The 26,376-nt window shown below is 47.2% G+C and overlaps 1 protein-coding gene across 8 annotated transcripts in view; it reads right to left on the bottom strand.

Moving 5' to 3' along the window:
* The window catches only part of Pfkfb3 (6-phosphofructo-2-kinase/fructose-2,6-biphosphatase 3), an 85,460-nt gene that overhangs the window by 12,396 nt on the left and 46,688 nt on the right, over positions 1 to 26,376 (bottom strand). For 4 of the 8 annotated variants that reach the window (XM_063260166.1, XM_013156475.3, XM_013156476.3 and 1 more), the window contains exons 2-10: positions 7,227 to 7,352; positions 6,025 to 6,121; positions 5,313 to 5,379; positions 4,724 to 4,798; positions 4,362 to 4,418; positions 2,186 to 2,310; positions 1,532 to 1,739; positions 1,025 to 1,171; positions 764 to 868 (exon numbers count right to left, since the gene is read on the bottom strand). In XM_063260166.1, the coding sequence (XP_063116236.1) occupies positions 764 to 868; positions 1,025 to 1,171; positions 1,532 to 1,739; positions 2,186 to 2,310; positions 4,362 to 4,418; positions 4,724 to 4,798; positions 5,313 to 5,379; positions 6,025 to 6,121; positions 7,227 to 7,352 (1,007 nt within the window). Of the gene's footprint in view, positions 1 to 763; positions 869 to 1,024; positions 1,172 to 1,531; positions 1,740 to 2,185; positions 2,311 to 4,361; positions 4,419 to 4,723; positions 4,799 to 5,312; positions 5,380 to 6,024; positions 6,122 to 7,226; positions 7,353 to 14,437; positions 14,865 to 26,376 lie in introns of those variants that run through there. The other 4 variants (XM_063260167.1, XM_003473423.5, XM_003473420.5 and 1 more) reach the window with 3 other exon arrangements.

Raw genomic sequence — 26,376 nt, forward strand, 5'->3', positions numbered from 1 at the left:
TAAAAAACATGAAAATAAGGAGCAGTATTGTGACCTTAAACAGTAAAGCTCCTACTGCCCTGGGGCCCCTTCCATCATCCTTATTCTCCTGACCAGCATCCCAGTGAGTGAAGGCCAGCTTGGGACCAGAGCACAGTGAGACGGCCCATGGGCTGAGGATGGCAAATGCTCAGAAGGGCACAAGCTGGAAGGATACCTGCTAGGTGTCAACACACTGCCTGGCTGCACTCCTAGAGGACCATGCAACTCTACATCCTCTGCTTGGACCAAGGCCACTGCAGGCAGTGAATGACAGGGGAAATACCCCCTACGGTGTCAGCTCAACACAAGTCCTATGAGATAACTTCCTTGAAGCTGGCCTGTCCAATACTTGGTCTGCAGCCCTGAGGAAATCCTTTGTCTGGAGTAAAGCATCACCCACCATCTTCTTCTTTCCCTTGTGAGTACATATGTCACTGGAGACACATGCACACACCTTTCATGTTTGCTTAGAGGGAAATACAACTCTTTTTCTCTTAAGGTTGTTTATGGGCTGCATTAAGAAGACTCAGGTCCGTGGTGCCAGTGGTAGAAAGGAGTCTATAGAATGAGTCAAGAAGAGTGAGTGGACAGTTGTGGCTGGTAACGGGGTCCACCTGGCCCCACAGCCTTTTCTTCACCAGCCTCATACACAACAAACACCACCTGTTCCTGGCCATGATCTGTCCAAAGCACAGCCTGCAGTAAACGAACAGAGTGGGATGGGAGAAACCCACATGCTTACCTCGCCAGTCGGGTAGCGGTAGTAGTATTTGTCCTGCTCACGCAGCACATACTCCTCAGGGTACGTGTCTCTGATCTCCTCATAGGTCAGCTCCTCACAGACGCCCTGGTGGAAACACTACATTTACTCTGGGCAACATACCCAAAGGGTCTGAAGGGGATCCCAAGATGCCATCCAGAATCCCCAAGAGTGATTCTGGTGGATTTGAGGGAAGGCTCCCCACTCCCAGCCTGACCTCTGACCATGCCAACCGGAACTCACAGCATCGATCTCATTGAGTGCCTTCCACTGCTCATAGGGGAGTTTAAGAGCTTCCGCTGTCTGGATGGTGCTCTTCAGCTGGCTGGTCCACACCCGGAGGTCCTTCAGGTTCTGCTCCTCGACAAACTTGCTCAGAGCATTGGCAAACTGAGGATAGGGGAGAGGAATGCTGACTCGGGCCCCTGCGCCTCCAATTGGCAAGGCAAGATGCTCATTCTCATGTCGGGCTAGACTCTGTTGTGGCCCAACAGCCACCAAACACAGTTGGCCTCCATAATACACCCTCCCAGGGCCTAGGAGACTTAGCTCTCCCTGCTCCTCCCCTTCCCACACTCACTACCATACATATATGCGCGCGCGCGCACACACACACACACACACACACACACACACGAAGACATGTACATGAATATGGTAAGACAGAAACTGCACACCTCACCAACCTCTAGGACCCCACAACTTCCTGGCACCCATCAGCCCCAGGCCCTTTCCCTCCTCTCCTCTTACCTTCTTGCCTCTGCTGGACAGGCCCGAGTCACCCCCGATCTTGCCCTGCAGGTTATATTCATTCTCGCCATGCCGACACAGGTAGATGGTACGCGGCTGTACGTGGATGTTCATCAGATAGTACACAATTCGACTCTGGATGTGGTCCTGGACTCTGTTCACCAGAAACCTCCGGCCAACATCGATCACTTTGATCAGTGACAAGTCCCTGCAGAGAAACGCCACTGAGGACCACCACTCTGGTTGCATCCACAGCCCAGCAGCACGCCCAGCCTGGGCTGGGCCCATTTCTAGAACATTTGCTACCTAAGATAACTGCCAGGTTAGACAATACATTCCTCCATGGCAAGGAATGAGTCATTTTCTCTGAGTCAAAGAGCAAAATCAAGGCAATGATTCCCACAGCAGGAGACAGCACTGCCCCCCAGAAAGAAGGGAGAGAAAAGCAAAGAAGGGAGAAGAAAATGTAGGAACTCTCAGAGGTAACAAGATTGGACTCTCTGGACACTCATGCCTCAACACTTACACAGAATGTGGGTTCATAAATGATGATTTTTTAAACAAGATATTTTTAAACAAATCCTATTTGGGAATATGAAGAAAACATTAAAAGCCCCAGTGCAGGTAATTTAGAAGTGGTTGGGAATCACCTACTTGTCACTTTTATCAGGGTCGAGGGGCTGATAGCTGGCTTCATAGCAACTGATTCTCTTCATGAAGTCGTCCATGGCTTCTGCCGAGTTGCAGTCTTTGTAATCTGGGCTGGAGATTTTCACTTCCTGTAACATCACAAAGAGGCAGCTGATGAATCACGCTGGAAGGCTTTCTGCTTAGATTAAGCAGGATTTGGTGCTTTCAAAAGGGGAAGCCCAAAAGGCTCACAATAAAGATTATCCTACCCAGTATACAGGAGAAAAAAGAAATTAGGGGTTGAGTCACAGCCCAGTGATTATGGGGGGAGATGCCCAGGGAAGACAGAACTGTTGGGTGGATGAACAGACATAGGAAACCCACAAGGAGCCTATAATGAACACCTCTGAATAGACCACTGAGTCAGGATCAGTCCAGTAACTGAGTCACCACCAGACAATCTGGCTCTAATTCAGCAAAATCTCACATAAGCACTTGCAAAGCTCCTCACACCAAGTAGAGGTCATTGGTAATAAAAGGTGCATTATTAGTTGCTGGAAATGCCCTTGACCTTTGGCAGGGCAGAGGGGCTCTTCTCCATCCTCCCAGAGGCGGCACACACTGGGGCAGGTCTATGATTAAGCTTCTCTCCCACACCCTCCTGTGTAGAGCACCCAGCTCAGCAACAGGACAAGAGGCCTGAGGGACCAGGTCAGTTCCAGAGAAATTCTGGTTTGTAATGCCTGTGCTTTTATTTCTCTTGAAAATAGCCACAAGTATGAAGCAGCCACTCTTTAAGGGTCCAATCCCTCAGGGAGGCTGTGTTTCAGGGTACAGAACTTCTGGTGGGACAATAAAAGGTCCTGAAGATGCGTGGTGGTAACAGCTGCCCACACCGTGAAGGTACTTCAAGCCACTCACCCGCATGTAACCTTAAAAATGGCTACAATGGTAAATTATGTTATGTGTATTTCAGAATTTTTTTAAAAAGTCCAAGTTCACAAATTCCTGGGTCTACCTTGCATAGCTGCTTTGAGGTTTTCAGAAAGATTTCTGCAAAGAGGGGTCCACTTGTGTTAATGGACTACAAGTTAAAGGGTAACTCTTGGCAAGTGCATTGGCGATTACTCACTGGGGAAAAATGACCTCACAGCTGCATTCACAAGAGGAATGAGAAAAGCACAACCAAAAAACTCACAGGATGTCCCTTTGTTTAGATTATTACAACTTCTGTTTCCTTGTCCCTTGAGCTTCTTTCTTTGGACCTAATGAAATTCATTTGAACTGATTTTCCTCAATTCAAATTGCCCTTCCTGAAACAGGGACACATTTCTTGGAAATGTTTGTAATTATTTCCACTGCCTTAGAGCCAAGGACCAATGTATCCCCTTTAGAGATGAACATTCATATGCAGCAAAATCAAAATAGCATTCCCTGCCTATAAAGAACTGTTTTTCTTTATAAATATCTTATTCTGATATATTTAAACTGGAGAGAAAATGATCTACAACAGAAGGAGGTGACCTGAGAAAAAGTCTTCACAGTAACCATTTCTGTTCAAGATACTCTGCTATCAAGTGATAAAATCAGGATTAATCAACAGTGCTGTTGAGTTTTCTTGGTTTATGTGGGCAGGCTCCCTGCAGCACAGTGGAGATAGAGAGGGGGGCATGTCCCAAGTTCATCAGATCCATTAGCAAGAAGACAGTTTCACAACACCCCTTCCTCCCAGACACAGGAACTCGACTGTGCACACACTGAGTCCTAGAGGTTTTGTTTACACACAACCATGCTTACTCATCAGCGACCTTAAGAGCAGAAAAGATCAGCTGGCTACCTCCTATTTCACCCGCAAAGAGCAGCTGCCCCATCACACTCAGCTGCCAAGCTCCTGCCCCTGCAGAAACTGCTCCCAGCCTCTCTATGTTGACTCCTATCCCACTCAAGGCTGTGTACTGTCCTCAAAGACCCTGCATGGAGCTGGTCCAGGTCACAGACTGAAATTCTAAATTAAACACCTCTGTATATCTCACTTCCTCATGTCCAGGCCTCCAACAGTTAACCCCAAGCTGGCAAAAGCAGCTCTTTCTAAAGGTTTATTTACTTTCCCAGACCCAGGCTGGGCTCCTATTTTTCTGGATTTGCAAATGTTTTTGCAGTCTAAGCTGCTGCATGCAAGTGGGGCTTCCTACTGTCTTACCATGATGTTGGAGGCTACAACTGTAGGGTCATCACACACGGACTCAATGAAAAATGCCTGGTGGGAATGAGACACAAACATTAGAAAACAATGAATGCCACAAAGGGCCAACTTTGATATCACAGTGATGTCATCATAGTATACAAGGCGGAAGGGTGCCCTTCATCCATTCCCAAAGACATGATAGCCACCTATACACAGCCAAGTTCTTTGGCCTCCCTCTGTAGGGCCTACCATAGGAAAGACCTACTTTTAAGCAGCAAAACTCAAGCAGAAGAAGGTAATGGACCAAGCAGAAATCAGGTCCATGAGGCTTTCATCTGTCCTGAATTTGCTGGGATAAGGTAAGAAGGTTGGCTCACCTTGAAATCATTTTCTTTGGCAAAATGAAGTATCATGTGTCTCCTCTCTCTAGTGGTATTGGTGGCATCAAAAACCTGACAGGAAAAAGAAAAGGTCACAAAGGAGAGCCCAAGTTTGAGTTTGACAATATTTACCAGTGCCACCAAGTAAGTCAAACCTGTCATTTCCAGGGAAAAGCCTAAACCTGCACTTCCAGGACAGATTGCCCTGGGCCTCTCCTCTCCCACTACCTACAGTGCTCAGAACAGTAGAATAGCAAACAGACCAGCAGAAGCATGTCGTGGGAGGCTGAACATGAAAGACAAAAGGGACGTTAGGTACGATGTAGGGAGCAACCCCAGCCCTGCCTATCCTGGAGGTGGTGCCTGGCTGCCCATCAAGGAGCTGGGTAACAGCACGCCACAGCTGTGCCACCCTGAGACTACTTTCCTGAGACACCAGGCTGGTCCAGTCACCTACTTCCTTGAACCCATAGAGGCTCCCATCCCTTTGTGTCCTCTCTACAATGGCCCTCAGTGCTGTCAGGCCAGTGAGGACACTCTCTACCAGGGGACTGGAGACTGGGCTGGCTGCATTCCCCAGACTTACTGCAATTTGTCCCCCTTCCTTTGTCAGGTAACTCTTGACGTCTCTCAAGGCAGCTAAGGCACACTGTCTGTAACACACAAGAACAAAAAGCACCCATTAGAGCAGACTTACCCACAGAAAGTCCAGGCCACCCCCACAGTGATAAATTCCACTTCAAGGCCGCTGAGTGCTGATCAGGCCTCCTGAGGCTGAGATGCTTCCAATCTGATGGCTTCAGACGCCCTTGGGGCAGCAGTGCCTGCACCTGGTTGCAGGCTGAAATTGTTCCCCCGGGGAGCTGTGTAGAATGTGATGTCACAGCCCACCCACAGATCCTCACTGGATGGTCTGGAGTAGAGTCTGACATCAGGAGCTGTAGAAGCTCCCCAGCTGACTCTAGTGTGCAGTCAGTGCTGAATACCTAGGGTTCTCTAGGGTTTCAGTGACTTTGTGCTTCCTAAGAAAGCCTCTTCAGAGGCAAACAGATGACTCCCAATAAAATGGGCTTTGCTTACTCTCAGAGTGTGGTTGCTGTTGGTCTCACATCAGCTCAGCTATCTGAGAACAGATCAAAGCATCAAGTCTCACAGGCCAAGAGACTTGTCCCAACACTAGACAGATCGGAATGCCACCAGCAGAAAGCCACACCACAGTCTGGCTTTCCCTCCTCTTACGGAACCTGTAGCCATGCAGCACACCAACACCCAGGCCTGCAAAGCAGATCACATCTTACTTTCGGACTTTCATGGCTTCTTCATTGTCAGGGCGGAAGAAGTTATAGGAGCTGTATTGCTTCACAGCCTCTCGGCGATATTCTCCTACGTTGAACACTGGATGAGAAAGACAAGGACAGCCTGGGTAACCTAGCAGGAGAAAAGCCCAACCCCCACCTGGGAGCACAGTCCAATCAAAGAGAAAACTAACCAACTGACACTAATTTGAATAAGATGACAGCTGGTGGAGAAACCAGAGTGTGGCCTCCCAGTGCAGGATTACTGTCCCCTTTCTGGAATAACAGGCTGGGAAGCAGCCCTGCCTCCTCCAGACCAAGTCATAGGGGCCACCGCTGCCCACTTTATGTGAGAGTATATGGTTATTATAAGATTCATATGACCTGGCCTCTAGTCATGGGCCAGAGAGACTGAGACTATGCGAGGGAGGCCGAGGACAGTTAAATCTAGCAAAAAGGAGGGCAATGGTTTCTATGTATAGTATTCCAAAGTGAGTGGGTCTCTCACACAATGCCAGGGTTCATCAGCCATTCTCCTGCTGGCCCAGAAGCCAGTACCTAGGGACATGTGTCATAGTTATTGGAGGTAGGAGGAGCTCAATGGCAGAGCACATGCTTAGCATGTACAAGGCTCTGAGTTTAATCCCCAACACCAGAGTGAAAGAGAGACAGAGAGAGAGAGACAGAGGGAGAGAGAGAGAGCAAGAATGTTACTGGACACTGGCTGGACACAGTGAGGGAACAGGAAATGTAAAAATTGGTTCCATCCTCCAGACATTTCAATTCCATGAGGAAGGCCAGGAAGCGATTCTTAACAATGTCATCAACAGTCCAACAATGAGAAACACCAGCAGACGTCAGTAGAGAAACACGATGACAAGCACAATGGACATTTTAAGGAGAAAGATCTGCACAGCCTAAGGCAGCAGGGGAGAGAGTGAAATCTGGGCCAGGCAGGCCGGGGGGGAGTAGGAAAGGAGAGAATGAGCCAACCACAAGGGAAGGTACGGACACGGTATGGTGGAGACACAGCTGGAACAGGCAGCAGGATCAGACTCCAGAACCTGGGACAGAAGTGACCCAAAAGTGGTGCTGCCCATGGGTTCCAACAACGAGTGGCAGAAGGTCAGGTTTTTGCATTGTGGAAGACACAAGCAGGATCACAGCACTCAATGCAACAGCCCTTGCCTGGGGCCCTGGCTCACCTTTCGTTGGGACACCAATCCAGTTGAGGTAGCGAGTTAGCTTCTTAGAGATGTAAGTCTTACCCCGCGCGGGGAGGCCAACCATGACAATCACTGTGGGGGAGTTGGTCAGCTTCGGCCCACAGGCTGCAAACAGAGAGCAAAAAAGGGGTCATAGATTAGGTAACGAGAGGTGACAAACAGCCTTCTGCCCAACCATAAATTTTAAAGAATGGCACTGAAATTTGTATTTCATTTCCTATCTGGAATAACAAGTATGCACCACCATGCCTGATTAGAAGCCAATTTTAAAAAGTAAGAGTTTATCAAATGGCAGGAGACAGGTAAATCCCACCATTCCTGACCCTCTTTTCTCCCTCCTCCCTACCACCATCCTGCAGTGGGTTTCTGAGAATGCCAAGTCCTCCTGCAGAAGCCAGATCCCTAAGCTCCAGGCAGAGACCAGCTCAAAGAGAGACGCTCTTGCCTGTGAGCTTGCTAGTTTGGGGTATTGAGTGGCTGTCCCACATTCCTCAGAATCTCAATAAGACAAACCCCAGGGAGCAAGGGTTTCACAAAGCAGCCAAAAGACACCGTCTCTGGAAACTGTAAGAAAGCCCAGTATTTCTTTGGCTGCCACTTTGTCCCTGTGACTCTCAGGCCACCCTTGCATCCTAGTGACAAGTTCACAAGCCAGAGGCCGCCAGCCAGCTCCAGCTCTGTGTCCTTGCCCCTTCCTGGCACAAGCAGTCCACCCTGCAGGGAAAGCTCTATAACCCACACTGCCAAGGTGGGCAGATTCAGACAGCGGTTCAGACACAAGGATACACCTAAACTGGCAGGTTCATGGTGAGGAGGAAGACATGCCACCATCCTGAGGACAGGACATCTCCTGAGCCTCGGCAATCACCTCAACAGCCAGTAAGTACTAAGGTCACTGACTCTACCCCCCTCCCTCCATGTGGAGGCTCAGAGTCAAGCAGCAGCATGCGGTCTGCAGTGGCTCTACTTCCTTGTCCAGGGTACAGATGAAAATGAGGGCATCAAGACCCTTTTTGGAGCCACAAAAAGTCCTCCCCACAAAAAGTTGCACTCCCTCAGTTTCCAGAGGCCTGAGAACAAACAAGTTCCTAGAAAACAGGAGCTGACCACTGCCCAGAAAAAACACACACACACTCAGGTGATAAGCAAGTGAGCACGTGAGCTGCACAAACAAGTACCAAGAAGCTTTGTGTCCCCAGACTAGAGATTTCGTAAGACCCATCTCAGTGCATCCAGGATTATTCTAGCAGCTGTAATGACACATGAGAAAAGTAACAGCTAGAACTGGGTAAAATGGTGTATTCTCAGGACTCTGGAGGCTGAGGCAAGAGTTTTTAAGGCCAGCCTCAGCCAGTCAGTGAGTTTAAAGCCAGCCTGGAGTACCCAGAAAGATCTTGCCTCAAAAAACTAAAAGGAGAGAAAGGTGGCAGTGAGCCCCACATTTTCTTACTGGACATGGAGACAATGTCTGCTCACCAGCCCTTCCCCGGGTCATTGGTCCCTCCTCCTTCATCAGGTGACCCCATGGAGCCACCGTTCCAAGAGCACCCAGCATGCATGGAGACAGAAATACAACTGTGTCCACACACAAAATACTTCAATTGGAACCAACAGCCAGAAAGCAGAGAAGCTGACTGATTTATCAAATCAGGGATTATGTCTACCCACTAATCACAGAAGCAAATCTCCTCGGCTGTAAGCACTTTGGCAGGGGGAAAAAAAAACCATAGACACAGCAGAGTTTATACCTTAAGGCAAGAGTTCAGGTCAAATTCTAACCCAAATAAATCACCACCCTCAAAGATGGCAAGGCAGAAGCCTTTCTGACCATTCTCAGGTTAGGATAGGAGGGACTGCCAAAGGGACTGTGGCCTTCTCTATCCAGTGCCTGCCCTCTGGGCCAGCAGAGAGAGAATCAAAAATCCTTTGGACTGAATTGCTATCGTTGTTTTGGGCTTTTGTATGCGTGGAGGGGTGGCTAAGGATTAAACCCAGGCCCTTCTGTGAGCTAATAAGCAAGGGCTCTGCCACTGAATTATAACCCTAACCCAGCAGTGGTGAAGCTATGGCACTTGTGCCGAAATGGGCTGCTTGTATCATTATAGGCTCTAAAAGGTTTGCCATCACCACCCCAAGCCTTCTTCATGCTTTCTTAAACTCAGCACATCTTGAATCTTCCACGAATTTTAATCTCCTATCCCAGTTGAATTTTCCAAACCTTCAGCTTCTTTTTCTCTAACAACTTTTAATACCTAAAAGGAGACTCCTGTCCCCACTCCTCTGTTTCTCTGTCCAGGACCATTCCTGGGTCCCTGCCTTTTCTTTCTCCCTAATAGCATATGGGTTAGGCACAATAAGTTGAATTTAACACACAATCTTGAGGCAAATTGGGGGTTTATATAAAACTTTATATAAAGATTTTAATACTTTTTAATTTCTCAAAAAAAGTCTTCATGCTAAGATGCACTTAAGTGTCAAATTTAGATGTCAATTTACATGCGCTGAAGAGGTAGCTCTTCACTATGGTATGGAGGAGGAAGTCATTGACTAAAGAGCACCGGGTCTCAGGGACACTCAGGCTAAAACTGTTGCCCACAGCTAAAGCATGGTCACTTGCTGCGTAAGATTCCACAAAAAGTCTCCAAGTCCCAGAAGCTGAGCCTCCACTCTACAATATCATCATTCGTGTTTGTGCACTCACTAGTTTACAAGACACCTGCTCCGGGTACCAGGTGTGATGGAGGACAAGGCGACAAAGCAGGGTGAGCTTCTCTAAGCAGGACCACTAAGCCAAGACCTGCCTGACCACAAGCTTGTCAGATCGTGCTGTCCATTCATAACGCACAGTGGCTACCTGTGCTCATTCCACGCAGATAAACATACACAAGACACCAAAAGAAAGCAGAGGGGCTGGGGATTTAGCTCAGCAGAATAAGCACCTGCCTTGCAAGCAGGCGGTCGTGAGTTCAATCCCTGGTACCGATAAAAAAAAAAAAAAAGAAAGCAGAAGGCTGGCTTATGAGCTGTATGCTCTGGCAGAGGAAGTCAGTTATGCAAAGAATCAGCCAGAGGATCGGTAAGAGTTTGTCTTCTACCCTCAACTGCCCTACTGATTCCTATAACTCAACCTCAGAATAAAGCCTGCTAGGAAGACCATTTGCTGTGGCTCCTGCACCTCCCATGAACTACCTTCTACTTGAGATTCTGCAAAATGCCAGCCTTTAAAAAAGGGGGGAGGTGTGGTGCTAAATCAGTCTGTACTTTTCTACAAGTAGGTAAGTTATAATTCAAGTTCAAAGGAAAGAAAAGGAAGAGTCCACGACAGAATTGTTAGCCAAGAAAGGCTCCATCTCCATAGCTGCCTAAGGAAACAGAGATTGTGCCTGCCTACAGGGACCATTTTGACCCATTCTTTAGAGCAATGACCTGGTTTGGTCCTACAGATACACGACTGCCCTGAGTGAGTCTCTCTGGAACAGACTTAGCTCACTTGGTGCTTTCAAGACCAGAATGCAATACACATCTGGAAGAGAAAAATGCTGGTCACAGGTTGCTGGACACAAACCTCTCTCCTGGTATCATCAGATCAGCTCAAAGCACTCTCAAAGTATGCTGGGTTAACATGATATTTGCTTGCCTCAACAAGGATGGGTTTGAGGATTGAGGGAAGAGGGTGGAGAATGCAGCTAACAGACACCTCTTTCCAAAGCTCTCTGCACTATTTGACGGTTAAAGTAATGCACTTGTTACTCTGCATGCACATTTTGACACTATCTAGTCTCACACCCAGTGCAAGGTTCCATATAATCTCAGCCAACAAAGCTGTGGGATGGGGCACTTTAGTGACTCAGTGACAACCTTGGGAGTCAATACAATAGCATAGTAGGAAGCAAGTGAGACTGGAGTCCCATAAACAGAGTTCAAAGCCTGGTCCCACCACTTTCTGGGACAAGTTAATCTCTCGGTGTCTTCGTCTCTCCTCTTCTGTTCAGTGGAGGGATGCTTCACAGATACCACTGTGGGAAAAATATGTAGCATTTCATATGAAATGCTTACTACAGAGCTTTCAACTGCTCTTAGCCATCATCCTTCTGGAGGGGCAGAAAACTAAGCCTCTCAAATGGAGAGAGATCACATCACAAAATAAGCAGGTGCAGACAGGGGTTCAATTTAGGTCCTTCTCATTCAGAAAGCTTCTAGTATTGTTTCCTAAATGAGTGGCTCTCTTAAGTGACTAACTCTCCGGAGCCTTTTAAAAAATAGGTAACTGGGACAATTCTGATCTGGTATAAAGGCTCTACTATGTATTTTTTTCTCTCAAAAATCTTACTCAAATGATCCTAATGAGCTCAGGCTAAGAATCTGTGCTGTAAACTGTAGGCGGCCATGTAAGGATAAGGAAGGGATTTCTCCATAATATGTATCCATTTTCCTTAAGTTAGAATACCATGAGTCGGTATAAGCTCCCATGAGAGGAAAATCTATTAGAGCACCACTTCGCCCTTTCTTCACTTGTAATCTCCAGCAGTGCCTATTTTAAATTCTGAGCAAAGATCAGCTGGCAGTTTGCCTCATTCTCGAGTAAAGGTAGAAAAAAAAAGTTGATGCTATTTAAGACAACTCTGTATGGACCAATATTAATGATCTCTTTGCCCTAGTGAGCATGGCAACCTTTTATCTAACGTCCTAAGTCCCAACCCTTGTCTCAGGACCCACCACACTGCATGGGACCCTATTAAGTAAACAAAAATGTAACCTATTTTCCACGCCAGGAAACTAAGGTTCTGAGTGTATAATAATTCACACAGATAAGTAAGGAAGCTCCTGATTTTCAATGATGGTAAACAGGAGAGCCAGCTCTTGCTAGCCAATAAGTTACTTCTTGACAATTAAGATGATTCACAAACTCAGTAAGTCTCCTCAAGTTACTATGTGCATTTGCTGGAAGCTGCAGACCTATAAGAAGCATTTACCATAATATTGGTAGAGCACAGGGCACCAAACCCCCATGCTTCAGTACCATGGACTTGGGGTTCTTCCATCTGGAGCTTTCTGTGGATGCCTTACTGTTCTTTGTATCTGAACAAGAGCATTCTTCCTTTAATAATTAACCTCCAAGGAATCTGCTGCCCACCCTCATGAGGAGACCACTAATAAAGATGGCAACAGATTTAGAAGAAAACCTATCCAATGTTTCAAATGCTAATAGAGGAAGGCAATGTTTCTTTTTCTTCCTTTCAGTAAGAGACAAATGTGACTGTATAAACTGGAAAAGATACCACTGCCTGAAATTTTAAAAAGTGTAATAAATGCCCAGGTTGAAGATACTTCGTTAGGGAATATGTCCAAGATTACACCCCAGAGCCACACACAAGGATTTCAGGAGCTGGTGAGACAAGCATCTTACTTAATCCATCTGCTTAACGACATACACCTCCCCCCTCAAGCTCTGCAAGGTTCTGCAAGCAATCTCTCTTCACAAATCTCTCATCTGCATCAAATCTGTCATCTGCACTTGCGTGAGAAACGTGCAGGCTGGTGGAGTCTAATGGATGGGTTTCTGAAACTAGACGAACGGTCCATCCCTGCATGCTGGGATGCTCAAAATCACCACTGAACCAAGCAACCTCAGTGCCCTCAGAAATCAGTGTTTCACTCAGATCCCAACCTGGGGGCCGTCTGAAGGAGCATAGGTACATGCACACACATGATCAAGGATTTACATGTACACATAAAACCAAGTTATATACTACACCACCAACTGTAGTTTCAACACACAAAAAAAAGAAAAAACAATAAAAATATATAAATAAAAAGACAAATGCACTATAGATAATATTTGTTTTATTCAAATCCCAAAAGGGGCAGGGCTTGTTTCTGCATCTGATCTAGGCCATGCCTCCCTGGGGCATTTACACAAAGACAGCCAAACCACCTGCAGCGGTGTGCGGTGTGCGGAAGGCACTGTGAAAAGGCTGGGGCACAAGAAAGCCTGCAAAGCCCCCAGTTCTGGCGACCTTGACAAGAAGAGAGAATGAGACTTCTCCTAAGGGCTTCCCTCAAAACCCTCAGGTCCTGCAGAAAGAACTGTTACTGCGCTGGCCTAGCCTGCCCCATGGGAGAGGGAGGCGGGCAGGTCTGGGCAGCGATGCCAGTGACTCAGACCTGGCAAAGCTCCAGAGAAGCTGTCACATCCTGCGAGGACCATCCTGAGAAACGTGGCAGCAGAGAAACCCAGCTAACAGTCTGGTGCTCAGCTGCTCTCGGATGACCAGAAGCCATCTCTAGGGCTTTCCCTTGGATTCCCCGGTTACCGTCAGTCAGCTGGCCCCTGTCCACCCGGTAGGCACCTGCGGTTATCTGAAAGGACAGTGTCCCTTAAGAGCTATTCCAATTGCCCTTCCCAGAGAGTGTGCACTGTAGCTAAGAATGAATCCAAGGGTACTCTCCCCAAATCTTTCACCAAGAGTGATGGGCAGAGCAGAACACATTGTCAGCAAATTCCGAGCTGGGGGAAGTTTGCGTGTGCGCTGGTGTTTGAAACACTGCCAGCAGCGAAGTTACCAACCCACACTCTCCGCTAAAATCAGGAGTTAAGGCTTGGTTCTCAGTGACTCCCTTGTCGCCCCGCGCATGGATGTCCCTGCTCTCCACCGAGTGTGAGAGGAAGACAAAATATACAGAGAAGTGGCAGGTGGGAATCGAGAGGGGACAGGGAGAGACCACAGAAATATATACGGAGAAAAAATACGGGGAGAGAAGAGAGAAACAAAATATAGAGACGAGAAAATTTTGCACAGTGATAGAAAGAGACCAGTATACAGCATGACGGAAGAGACAGTGCAGAGAGGTAAAAGAGGGAGATGCAAACCCCAAGGAGGCCCGAACCCTAGGGAGGGACGGAGGCGCGGGTACCGGGGCAGGGCGCGCCGGCCGGCAGCTCCAGCTCCCGCAGGCGCAAGCTTTCCACCTACGCCGCGGCCCCGGCCAGGCACGCTTGCAGTTTCCGGGGCCACAGCGCCCCCGCAGTCCGGCCCGAGAGGCGCATCCCGCCGCCGCCCAGTCCCCGCCGGCGCGGCGCTCAGGAGCGCGCAGCCCGCAGAAGGGCACCAGCACAAAGCGGCCACACACAATGGCCCGACCCTGCACGCGGCACACCCCGCAGCCTGGCCTCGCGCAGCTGCACTCACATCTGGGCAACGAGGGCCGGTGGTCGATGGGCACCCATATCTTCTGCACCCGGCTCTGAGTCAGCTCCAAGGGCATCTTCGCAGCTGCACTCGGTGGCCCGCCACCCCGAGAGGGGATTCCGAAGACGTGGGGAAAAGAGCAGCCGCCCACCCCCAGAACAAAGGAGGGCAGGGTGCGTGCGGCGGCGGCGGCGGCGCGCTGCCGAGCTCCCCGCGCTGCTTGGGGAAACGTGCTTTGTGCTAAGTCCGAGACGCGCGCAGGCGGGGGGTTCGGCAAGCGCTGCGAGGGGCGCCGGGCTGTGGATGCGCGCACGGCCGGCTCGGCGGTCCGGGAATCTCAGGGATGCTGGGGCGCAGTGACAGCCACGCTCCCACCGCGCAGCACCCCCTCTCTCCTCCTCTCCAGCTCGACTGAGGTGCCACACGCACTGCTCGGCCTTTTTAAGTATCCGAGCTTGGCAGCGCTGCGCGTCAGCCTCAGGGCGGGCCGCATTCCTGGCGTCCCAGCCCCCTTTCACGAGGGGAGGAGGGTGGGCGAGCCAGGGGACGGCCTGCTGGCGCCCTCTGCGGGCCGGCGGCAGCACATCGCACCCTGCTCCAGCAGCCCAGTCCCTATCTCTGCCAGATCGCCCGGCCCCGGCTGGCTTTTTACTCCTGTTATTCTTTTTTCTGCAGTTATCCCCTGGCACAGCTTCCCAGGATAACCCCTCGAATAGTGCGAGAGGACCCCAGCGACCCGGCTCTGTCCAGTCGGGCCCGCAGCCCATCCCCTACGATGCTGGGTAAAATGCATCCCTCCGATTCAGCTTTAATAGCAGCGGCGCCTCAATCCTTGTCAGTTACTCCGGAGCGGGTTATAATACAGGTGTTAGACCCTAGCCAGAGCTACCTGTGAGGCGCCACCTCCCGCGTTCCACCACCAGCGCAGGACGGCCTTCCCCTGCACTTTCATCTCTCCCCGGAATCTGGATTTGTGGTGAGCGCTGCGCCCCTCACCGGGCCCCACGACGGGAACTGAGGGGCCTGCTATGCTGGACAAGAGAGGGGGCAGGAAAGCCCCAGAGGTTTGCCTGAAGTTCAACTTTGCGGGCTGGTACAACCGGCCTCTTGGTTTTTCACAGTGCCCAATAAACCTTTATCTTTCCGAGCAGTCAACAAAACTAGACCCCATCCCCATGTGCAATTCTTTACCTGACGATAAGCCCCGAATAACTATTTAGGGGAGGCATCTTGATCACGCAAACTTTTATAACTTATTTTTCCTCCGAACCCTACACCTTTACGTCGCCGCTTTTGGGGGATGTTCGTGCCCTCTCGCCTTTCCAGGCCCTCATAGATTGCATTGGCTAGCGACGCACGACAGTCATGTAGCTAGGTCACAGGCCGTGAAGTGAAAATCTGGGGCATTTTGGACGGGGACCGCCGCCCGCGCAGAGGCACGACATGAGTGTGACTTTCGCAAGAAAGGATGGGCACAGAGGCGCTGCTGCGCTGCTTAGCCGAGAGGCTCTCATTTCGCGCCGAGGCTGAGCTGTGATTGGTGTGAAGAAGGCGGTGCTCGCTGAATCCCACACTGCGGTGGAAAAGTCTGTGCAGAGGCTGCCACACGTCGCTCACGTCCTGCATGCTCTGCTGGGAGGGCTCCCGCTCCCTGGCGGCGGGCACAGCTGCTCCCGCCTGGCTCACCCGCCCCACCCAGGCCCCGCCCTCTCCAGCAGTTTGGTTTGCCAAGGGGCCCCGAATGCCTGGAGACGCCCACCTGGCCAGTGACACCCCCCACCTCCAGGACCACCCAGCTCAGACCTTCACTACCACGCCCCCTCCCTCCTTCCCCGCGCCGCCCTCCCTGGAGCCCCAGCTCCCCAGACAGCTTTGCTGACGGTCTGGTTTCAGCGCTCGCTTGGGCAGCTGTTCAGAAACTCGATGCACTGTTCTTGGACTTGTTTTTCTGCACTGGGAGCAAATGCCAGAGGTGACACCCTAGAATGCCCAAGGGAGACTGCCTGAAACAGTGAGTTGACTGAAGAAGAGCACAACAGCCATCGAGTGCTGGAGCCACTAGGAAGAGCTCCCAAACCGGGGTTCGCAGGGCCCGAGGAGGGTGGCAGGCTGTGAACAGGGAGAGCCCCCAGCAACCGCTGTGCGCCACCGCGCCAGCTACTAGGTCACTAAACATTTGCATGAACCTACAGACCAAGCCAGGGGACCAGGTGGCTTTCTATGATATCCAAGTTTCAGGGGTGGGGTCTTCACCCTAAGGCGAAGAGCTTGACCTGACTAACCATGTGACCAGGGTCAGCTGAAAGGACAGGAAAGAGTTGATGTCCCCAGATGAGCATTCACAGATCAGGGACTTTCCCTGCCCAGTGTCAATAAGATTAACGCTGTGGGCATCACAACAAAGGCGGATTTCTCCCCCAGTCCCCTGCAGGAGATATGCAGTTGACAAAGGGAAGTCAACTTAACTTCCCTGCTGCTTGGAATAGCTATCAAACCAGTAGTGCTGGAGGACAAAGACGAATTTACACTTGTTTTGCCGGGGTTTTGTTTATTTGTTTTGTTTTGTTTTTTAATGGCCAGCTATAAACTCTTGTAGCCCTAAGTAAATTAGAGTCCCTGTGGGAGGTAAAATTGCCTCAGGACAAAACCTCTTATGTACAGTTCAATTGCAACTACCTGTGTATTCTAACTGTTTGGCTCAGCATTTGTCAGTTTAGACATTCTCCTCTTCCTCTCTATCTTCACCTCAACTGTGGCCCTCCAGGGCTTCATCAAGTCCTCAGATGACATTATCAGTGCAGCCCTTTAGAAAGGCTGTCCTGAATGTGAACGTTCCTTTAATGCATCCTATTTGTATAACTAGAAGATCTGCAATCACTTAGGCAGACTGACAATTTTTCTTAGATTCTGAGTCATTGGTCCTAGACCTATTAGAGCCAGATAGACGCCCCCAATCTTAAGGGAAGGAACAAAAGGGAGGTCTAGAAATTAAAGCAGTCAAAGAATCAGGCTTGAGACCAAGGAAGAAAGCCAATTAGGTAAACAGGGTGGTTTTTGAGGGGGTGGGTTCTATACATGACACAAACAGCAGATAGGCGTCTCCTCTCCTGGGGCCCATGATAGACTCACCATAACCCAGCAAGCTGAGGGGAATCCTAATTAAGGGAACATCAAACTGTGATTCAGGAGATACCACCCAAAACAATTACACTATTTGGAAGGAAAGCACAGGGAAAGGCTTCATTGTGAAGAGGAGTCATTGGCAGGGTGCTTACTTAAAACAATAGTCTAATATTCGAGAAGAACCTATCCAGTGCCTGCTGTGCTGCTGCAGGTGAATTCATTGCGCCCAGTGTTGGTGAAAAGGCAAGGAAGTGACTTTTCTCTTCATACTCACTTTCTGCTGACCAGTCTCATCTAACCCTTAGTAGTGTTCCCAGACATGGCTGTATGACAGCAATAAGGAACCCCATTTTCATGGTCCCACGCCAACTAGTTAAGATTTAAACCATGCTTATCCCCAGGGAGAGAATGAGATCTGTAACAAGCTGTGGCAGGCTATGAGCAATCAGAAGTTGCTAATTAGACACAAAACATCATTATTTGCTCCTTTGAAAATTCCCAGAAATGAGAGAATGAAGGAGACACCAAATAAACAGCAAAACCCATCCAAAGCCAGAAGGGGGTGATTTTTTAAAAAATAAAATATTTGGGTTTGGGGGAGATTGTTTTGTCTTTTTAATAAAGGGCAATTAATCCTACCAAGTGCTGGGATGATAGGTGTGTGCCACCACACCTGGTTTAAATAAAATATGTGTATCCTGGTGATGTGGTCATGTATGCCTATAATCCCAGGCAACTCAGATGGTGAGGCAGAAGTGTCATGACTTCCAGGCCAGCCTGGGTAATTTAGTGAGACCTTGTCTCAAAAATCAAAAGAAAATCCAGGCATGGTGGCACATCCCCCCACTCAGGAGGCTGAGGCAAAAGGATCATTGCAAGTTCCAGACTAGCCTGGGCTATAAAATGAGTTTAAGACCAGCCTGAACTGCATAATGAGACCCTGCCCCCCCCAAAAAAAAAGAAAGAGAGAGAAGGAAGAAGAAGGAGGAAGAGGGAAGAGGAGAGAGGGAGGGAGGGACAAAGGGAGAAAAAGAAAAAGAGAAAAATAGAGTGATTAAAATATTTATAACATATGATGAGAATAGATACTTAAACTGTCTATACAATATCACATAGGAGGGTGAAATTCAAATCATAATGTGCATGCAGATGTTTATAGCAGTTTTCATTCAAACATGGAGACAATCAAGATGCCTTGTGGTAGATGAACAGCCAAGCTACAGGACATCCAGGCAATGGAACACGATTCTGAGGGGCTCCAGGAATGCGACTGGTTAGTACACAGGAGTAATAGGGAATATGATTCTGTGCTGAGAATTGAGCTAAAAAAAAAAAAAAAAAAAAAAAAACACAAAAAGGTACATAGGAGTCTTACATGCATATTACTGAGTGAAAGAGGCTAACTTGAAACAGTTATATATTGTAGGATTCAACCACTCTCCCTGGGGTTGGCGGGGACTAGGAAGGAGGGTAGGGGCCACAGATGGGAACTGCCATCTCCTGATTTTACCCCCAACCTAAAACCTCTCTAAAAAAGTAAAGTCTGTTAAAAATAAAAATAATTTATTATTGTTCTACAGACACCATTTCTTTTATCTCCAATTAGTAGATTTAAATTTCTCATTATTAGAGTTTGCCACAGCCCAGCTCTGGGTGAAGCAACTCAAATTATGCAATTTAAATAAGTCTTACCGAACCCTCCAGCATTTCCTTTCCATGTTACTCTGCCCTCCTGTGAGCCTTTCCCCTTCTTAAGGTCACTCCTTGGGCATGGGACCATATTCCTGAACCTGACTATGGATGTATCACACCTAGCTTTGAAAATCTTCATCAAGCTGGGCATGATGGCACACACTTGTAATCCTGGCACTTGGGAGGCTGAGGCAGGAGGATTGTCACAAGTTCGAGACTAGCCTGGGCTACAAAGTGAGCTCAAATCCAGCCTGAACTGCATAGCGAGACCCTATCTCAAAAAAACAAAGAGAAAAAAAAAGTTTTCATCAATCTTCTCACCCAATATCAACATGTAGAGTGTTTGTGTTAGCACGTATTGTATTATGACTTCAAAGCGTTCATGTTTTTTAAAGATCAAATATACTATAACCTAATTCACAGCATATATCAATGTCAGACTCTTGGCTTTGATATTTTCTGACAGTTACATAAGATGTTACTGTTGGAGGAAGTTGGGTGAAATGTTCAAGGGACTCTATGTACTATTTTGCAACTTCTCGTGAGTCTATAGTTATTTCAAAACCAAAAGTTAATTTTTTAAAACAATGTTAAATCAGTGCTAGTTTACTCAAATTCTGGGGGGAAAAATGTGTAGACTGCATATATTTTGGCAATGAGGTAGGAAGAACTTGGTAGAAAAATAAAAACTCCGTGATGATCTGCATGTGTTGACAAGATCATTGTTTCTTCCAAGTGACACAAAATATACACATAGAATTTGTACAAACCCTGCACCTAGAGAGAAACGGAATCAAGCTCCAGCTGTGTCTTAGGGTTTTCTGGTGGGGGATTATTCTGTTGCTTTCAGCTTTAGGAGAATATAAATGGGTTTGTAGTCTTTGCCATCAAAGGACATTCTTAAAATAGAGCCCTGAGTTCAGGAGAGGTCCTGAGAGCTTTATGCTGAACAGTGTCTTTCCTTGGGGTGAAAGTGGCTCAGTAGATAACTCCTCACTATGAGGTACATATTAGGAGAGTGGATACTTATAGGGGGGAGTAGGATTTGATAAGGCAGGCGGGAGTGGAGCCCTCATGATTGAATCCTGATGGTTTTCAAAGAACAGGAAGAGATGTGAGAAGTGGTACACATGCGCCCTTTCTTTTGTTATGTGATGCTGTGTGCTGCCTTGCAACTCTGTCAGCAAGAAGGCCATAGCCAGATGTAGTCCTTTGGCCCTAGGCTAGAACCATGAGCGATGTGAACTTTTTAAATAAAATTATCCCGTTTCTGGTATTTCATTACAGTAACAGAAAATGTACTAATGCATATACCATTCCGTGACCAGTCTGGTTTGTGACTTAGACTCTCTAAATTTATCTATATCTGTATACACTGCAAAACTCCCTCTTCTTAATAGTAAAATCTGAAGACTAGACCCTGGGCCATAGTGCCCTAGGCAGATGTGGCCAGTCACCCACGGAGGTGTGGCTAAAGGACTAGCCAGTTCTTTTCTTGACATTTAATCCTGCCTTTCCATGGAAGTATACCCTAGAACCAAAATGGCTTTGTTTCTTGCAGAAGAAGGTTCTTAACAGCAGTATTTTGTAGACATAAACACAACATAAAGAGAAGCTGAAGAAAAATCCAGAAACATAGTAACTCATAACAGCTTACAGGAGAGCTCCGGATGAAGATCTGTCCTGGGGTAGCGGGTATGTACCATGGCCATTACCAATCCGTGGTGCACCTCATGTGTCTCCTAAGCCTCTTTTCCCAAATCATGAATGCAAAAGAAGCAGGAGAAATCCCACTGTTGTCACAAGAAAAGTACTACATGAACTTTACAAGGCAGAATATTTTCTAAAAATCGGTAGATACTGTAAATGGGTCTCTGTGGCTGGTTCCTTGATCACTATTTCTGGTAGTTCAGGCTGTTTCCTCACAGTAAGGCAACCTATCTCTCAGCTATTTGTCCCAGTGGATAGAGAGAGCAGGCAGATGCTACACACAGTGTATAAACAACCAGATTCCTTCCCAGAAAGCCTCAGTTTGGATGTCTGCTACATTATTAGACCATACTACTGGACAGAGATACATTTATCTTTATGGAATTTCTCCCCTGTGATTTCACTCTGTTGTTAGACACAGAATAAGCCTGTGCTCTCTTCCAACCGCATATGGTCATCTTCAAACACTAGTAAGCAACATCATGTCCCAAGTAAAACATGCCAGGATAAAGATCCCACTCTGACTTTAGAGCAGCACAAAGATCATTTTCTCTTGATGAAGGGACAAAAGCATGTATTCACTTAATGACATTAAGAGTTGGACTCTAGGGAAAGATTAGTGTTAAGTGACACTATAAGACCTATGAAAAATACCAAAATAAGCCAAGAACTCAAAATTACTACACGAGGCAATTCCAGGGACCCCCTAGGTGGTCTCGGTTTAGATTCTTCACCATGGCTCATTGCCAAAGCCAATCAGTAGGAATGGGAGGAAGGGAGGAGATTATAGTGTGGGGGCAGGGACATGGCCTGGAAGTTTAGAGCCCAGAGCCTGGTCTTGACCCTATCTATACTTAGTTTCGATGCAGTTCCCTTATCTGTTGGTGAGGAGCCCACTCTTCCACTTCTCTACTGGCAGAGATCAGTGATTCCCATTATTCTCAGTGAAACACAAATAAAAACTTGATAGCAATTACTGGATTATCAGCAGCTGGAAAACATGGACAACTGTTCATCATTGAATCACCAGAGACTACCACAATGTCAGACAGAAAAAATGTCCCATATGTGCTTGTTTGATAAATGAATGTTTATACTTGCAATTATGTCACTAATCCACAAAGAATCCTGAGTGGGGAAAAGCACTGGCACACGTTATGGGCTGGAAATACCATCTATAAATCTTACAGAAACCATGGAGCTGTGAGGAGGAGAATCAGCCACTCACTAGGGCTATTGCATGTATGAGGATGTTAGCAGCCCATCTACCTCAAGAGATTGTCATGAGGATCAAATTCAGTGTGAGTAAAAGTGCTTTGGATACAGTACTCAACCCATGCAAAAAGACATAAAGATAAGCATTTCAAACTGTCTAGGTCCACCCCAAGTGGCGCTTCTGATGTCTGGGTAGAATTCCTGTGCTCTGGACTAATCTGCAATTTAGTCTTCACTTCTTGGTTTCCTTAGCTCCACAGATCATTAACATACTCCCAACACACACGCACACACACATGCACGCACAAGAGGATAGGGAAAGAGTCAAAGGTAAGTCAACCAAGGTTACTAACCCAGGACTGGGAAAAAGGGAAACCAGCACCAGACCACCTTCTGCTGAGTACAAGACAGTGTGACGCACAGAGGAAGCCTCATTGAGAAAGCAGGGGACAGGCGAGGTGTCGCAAGGCCTGCCTGTGCCAGTGTGCAGACATGTGCAATGGAGCAACTCTGGCTGGTGAACCAGAGCTTACTGGCATCTTTCCCCACTCTGTTCCCCCTCATGCTTCTTTCTTCTCCCAGTGAAAAACATCCTAAAAATAGAGCACGTCAAGTTGAAGAAAAAAAGTACATTTTGGAAAGCAATGAGGACTAGATGCTAGAAAACTTCACCCCAGCTAGGCTATGTTAAGGCATAGTACTCAAACTACAAAAAGGGACCATCTGTAATCATCAGTAGTAAGAAGAATTCAATTCAGTACGACACCTTTCAAGGGCAATGTCTACAAATGTCTACAAATTGGCAACTCCAGAGAAAGGCAATCAAGGAACAGCTAAAAAAAACTAGACGTGAGATAAAGCACAAGGCTATGAGATAGAATGGTAGCTCCTTACAAATGGATGGGCAGTTGCTTTGCATCGTATTGCCCCCATGAACAGAAACCAGGCACTGATTCAAAGGTGCAAGGACAGTGCTGTCTAAGTCAGCTTTCCACTACTGTACCAAAATACCTGAGATACTCAGTTTAGAAAAGAGCAAGAGTTTTTTTAACTCAGATACTGAAGGTTTCAGTCCATATGGCAGGACAGTACATCATGGCATGGCGTAAGCATGTGATGAGAGAGACTGCTCATCTCACATCAGCCTGGAAACTGCGGGGAGGATGGAAAAAGAGAAGGAAAGAAGGAACGAGGGGAGAGGAAGGGAGGGAGGTGAAGAAGAGAAAGGTCCAGTGTCCCAATACCTCTTCAAGGCCAGATCCCCAGTGTCTTAACTTTCCTTCCTCCCCACCTCCCAGGTTCTGCCACCTCCCAGTAGTGCCACAGGTTGGGGACCAAGCTGTCCACATGTGAGCCCTCAGGGGACACTCCAGATGCAAACAATAGCAGACACCTTCCTGGCACAGTGGCAGCAGTGGCCAGAGATAAGAAGTGCCTGCCTCATTCTTGGTCTCAAGCAGCAGGCTAATGCCTGTCCATCACACTTTATTGAGGGATTTCCAGCAGAGCTTGGATCAAACTAGCCAGCCTCAGACTAACCCTCCAAACAGGGACCCTCTGACTGCAGGGGGCGGTTCCAACTCTATCTCTCACCAGCTCTGTGACTCTGCATTGCATAAGGCTCTTCAAAGTCAAACATCTCAGGGGTTGTTTTCCACTTTAAAGTCTTTGAGGCTAAAACTACAATATTGAGTAAATTTGGGAATCAAACCAGTGATCTGACACTTAGTCATGTATTTCACCAACTCGGGTGAAGGGTCTAGGAGTCACTGGGTGAGACATCCCTTTGACAAGCCACTTTGATTGCAATGGCTCTTGAGCCATCCGTGCTGGCAAAGTGTGACATAGGGCTCACACTCTAACAAGAAATAGTTGTTCCCATTTCTCATTTAAGCAATAAATGTATTTTTACAAATATACCTTTAAATATTTTCCCTGGGGCCAGCTTCTTGTGACCATCTTTGACCATTTTGATAGTTAATGTTGTGTGTGTGTGTGTGTGTGTGTGTGTGTGTGTGTGTTACTTGAGGCATCAAACCTAGGGGCCCTTTACATTCCCAGTGAACTAAATCCCTATCTCTTTTTAAAATTTTTTTCTTTTGAGACAGGGTCTCAGTAAGTTGCCCAGGAAGGACCTCAACTTGTGATCCTCTTGCCTAGCCTCCTTGAGTGCTGGGATTACAGGGGTGCACCACCACACCACACTTGATGTTTAATCTTCATGGATAATTTGGTTGGCTGGGTAGGTGTGTATGAGACTATGGATCATGGGGACATGAGTTTGGGGACTGCACTGCATTTGGTCCCTGGACCTGTGCTTTCTGATGCTCTTCCCTTAAGTTTTGCTCAGATGCCATGAGGTGAGCAGCTTTCCTCTACCACATCCTTCTGCATGATGTTTGCTGCTTAGAACCAGCCAACTATGGACTGAGGCCTCTGAACCCTTGAACCAAAGTAAACCTCTCCTCCTTTAAATTGTATACATGGAGTACTTTGTCCAGCAATAAAAAGCTAACTAATACAGTCATGTATAGCTTGAAATTTTTTTAATCTTAGTTATTTAGTACTTCATGTGTAGCCCATAACTGATCACTGTTTAAATATAGGAAGCAGATGCTGGGCACAATAGCATACACTTATAATTCCAGCGCTTGGGAGGCTGAGGCAGGGGGTTACCCAGTGAGTTCAAGGACAATCTGAACTACGTAATGAAAGCCTGTCTCAAAAAAAAAAAAAACAAAACAAAAAGATAGGAAGCACAATCAGACACGGAGGTATGTACCTGTACTCCTAGCATTTAGGAGGCTGAGGCTAGAGCATTGCCATGAGTTTGAGGCCAGTATGGAATACATAGCAAATTCAAAACCAGCTTGTACTACTCAAAAAAAAAAAAAAGAAAAAGAAAAGAAAAGAAAAGAAAAGAGAGAGAGAAAGAAACAAAGAAAGAGGAAATGCTGATGCTAAATTATAAATTTGTAAGACATTAAAGATCCACCAAAAAGACTCAAGAGTCTACAGAGGTTCCCACTGTATGCCAAATCAGACATAATCTAAGCAATAAATCATGATGGTAATGGATCATAAATCTTTTTTTTTTTTTTTAAATCAGGAATTGAACTCAGAGCACCACACTTGCCAGGCAGGTGCTGTGTCACTGAGCTAAATCCCCAGCCCTAATGATGGTAATAGATTATAACTCAGAGAAAAATAAGAACCTTTGACATTATTTAAGTCAAACAAAATAATTGAAAGGCTGAATGAGCACAGAGAGTGGGAAAATTGTACTCCCTCAGAGTGCAATGCCAGCATATAAATGTACAAGAATGACGGGATTCATAAATCCCCATTTGGTAATCACAGGAATAACTGTTTCACATAATAATCATCAAGTGGGTGAAAGTTTGATTGAAAAGAAAACCAAAGATTTGCAGAGTCCTAAACTATCTCCCCACAAAATACTGACTAACCACAAAAGGAAAATAGCACCTTCCACCAGAAAAGCCTGGCAGACATCACCCTTAAGCAAGGGATCAGAGTTGACCTCACCGGTCTGAGAGGAGCACATCACTCACCCCTCAGGTATTCCTGCCAAATGTGCAGAATGCAGGCCTAACCACAGACAAGCAACATGCAGGCCCAAACTGAGGGACATTTGAAAACATAAGTGACCCAAATACTAGTGTCATACGTAGCAGCACTATTCACAGTGACAAAGAGACGGAAGCAGCCAAGTGTCCATCAGAAATGAATGGACTGCAGCACGTGTACATGTGGAATATTTGCCTCAAAAAGGACAGCAATTCTGACACACACTGCACCATGGAAGAGCCGCAAGCCCCTCGTGCTAAGGAAAGAAGCTAGTCACCTAAAAACAAGTACTAAAGCTGGGAGTGGTGACACACTCCTATAATCCCAGCACTTGGGAGGCTGAGGCAGGAGAACTTACAAGTTCACGACCAGCCTGGGCTGCAAAGTGAGCTGCATAATGAGACTCTGTCTCAAAAAGACAAAAAAAAAAAAAAAAAAAAAAAATACTGTGAGATTCCACTGACTTACTCAAGGCAGAGGCAGAGAAAAGGAAAGTAAAATGGTAGTGACCTGGATCAGGGAAGGAAAAATGAGGCGTGGTTTAGTGGGTACAGGGTTTCACTTTTGCAAGAACTTCTAGGGATCGCTTACATGACTATGATTAAGTCTAC

Source organism: Cavia porcellus, unplaced genomic scaffold (genome assembly GCF_034190915.1).
Source record: "Cavia porcellus strain 051 isolate PalLab524CR breed Dunkin Hartley unplaced genomic scaffold, mCavPor4.1 scaffold_13, whole genome shotgun sequence".
NCBI lineage: Eukaryota > Metazoa > Chordata > Mammalia > Rodentia > Caviidae > Cavia > Cavia porcellus.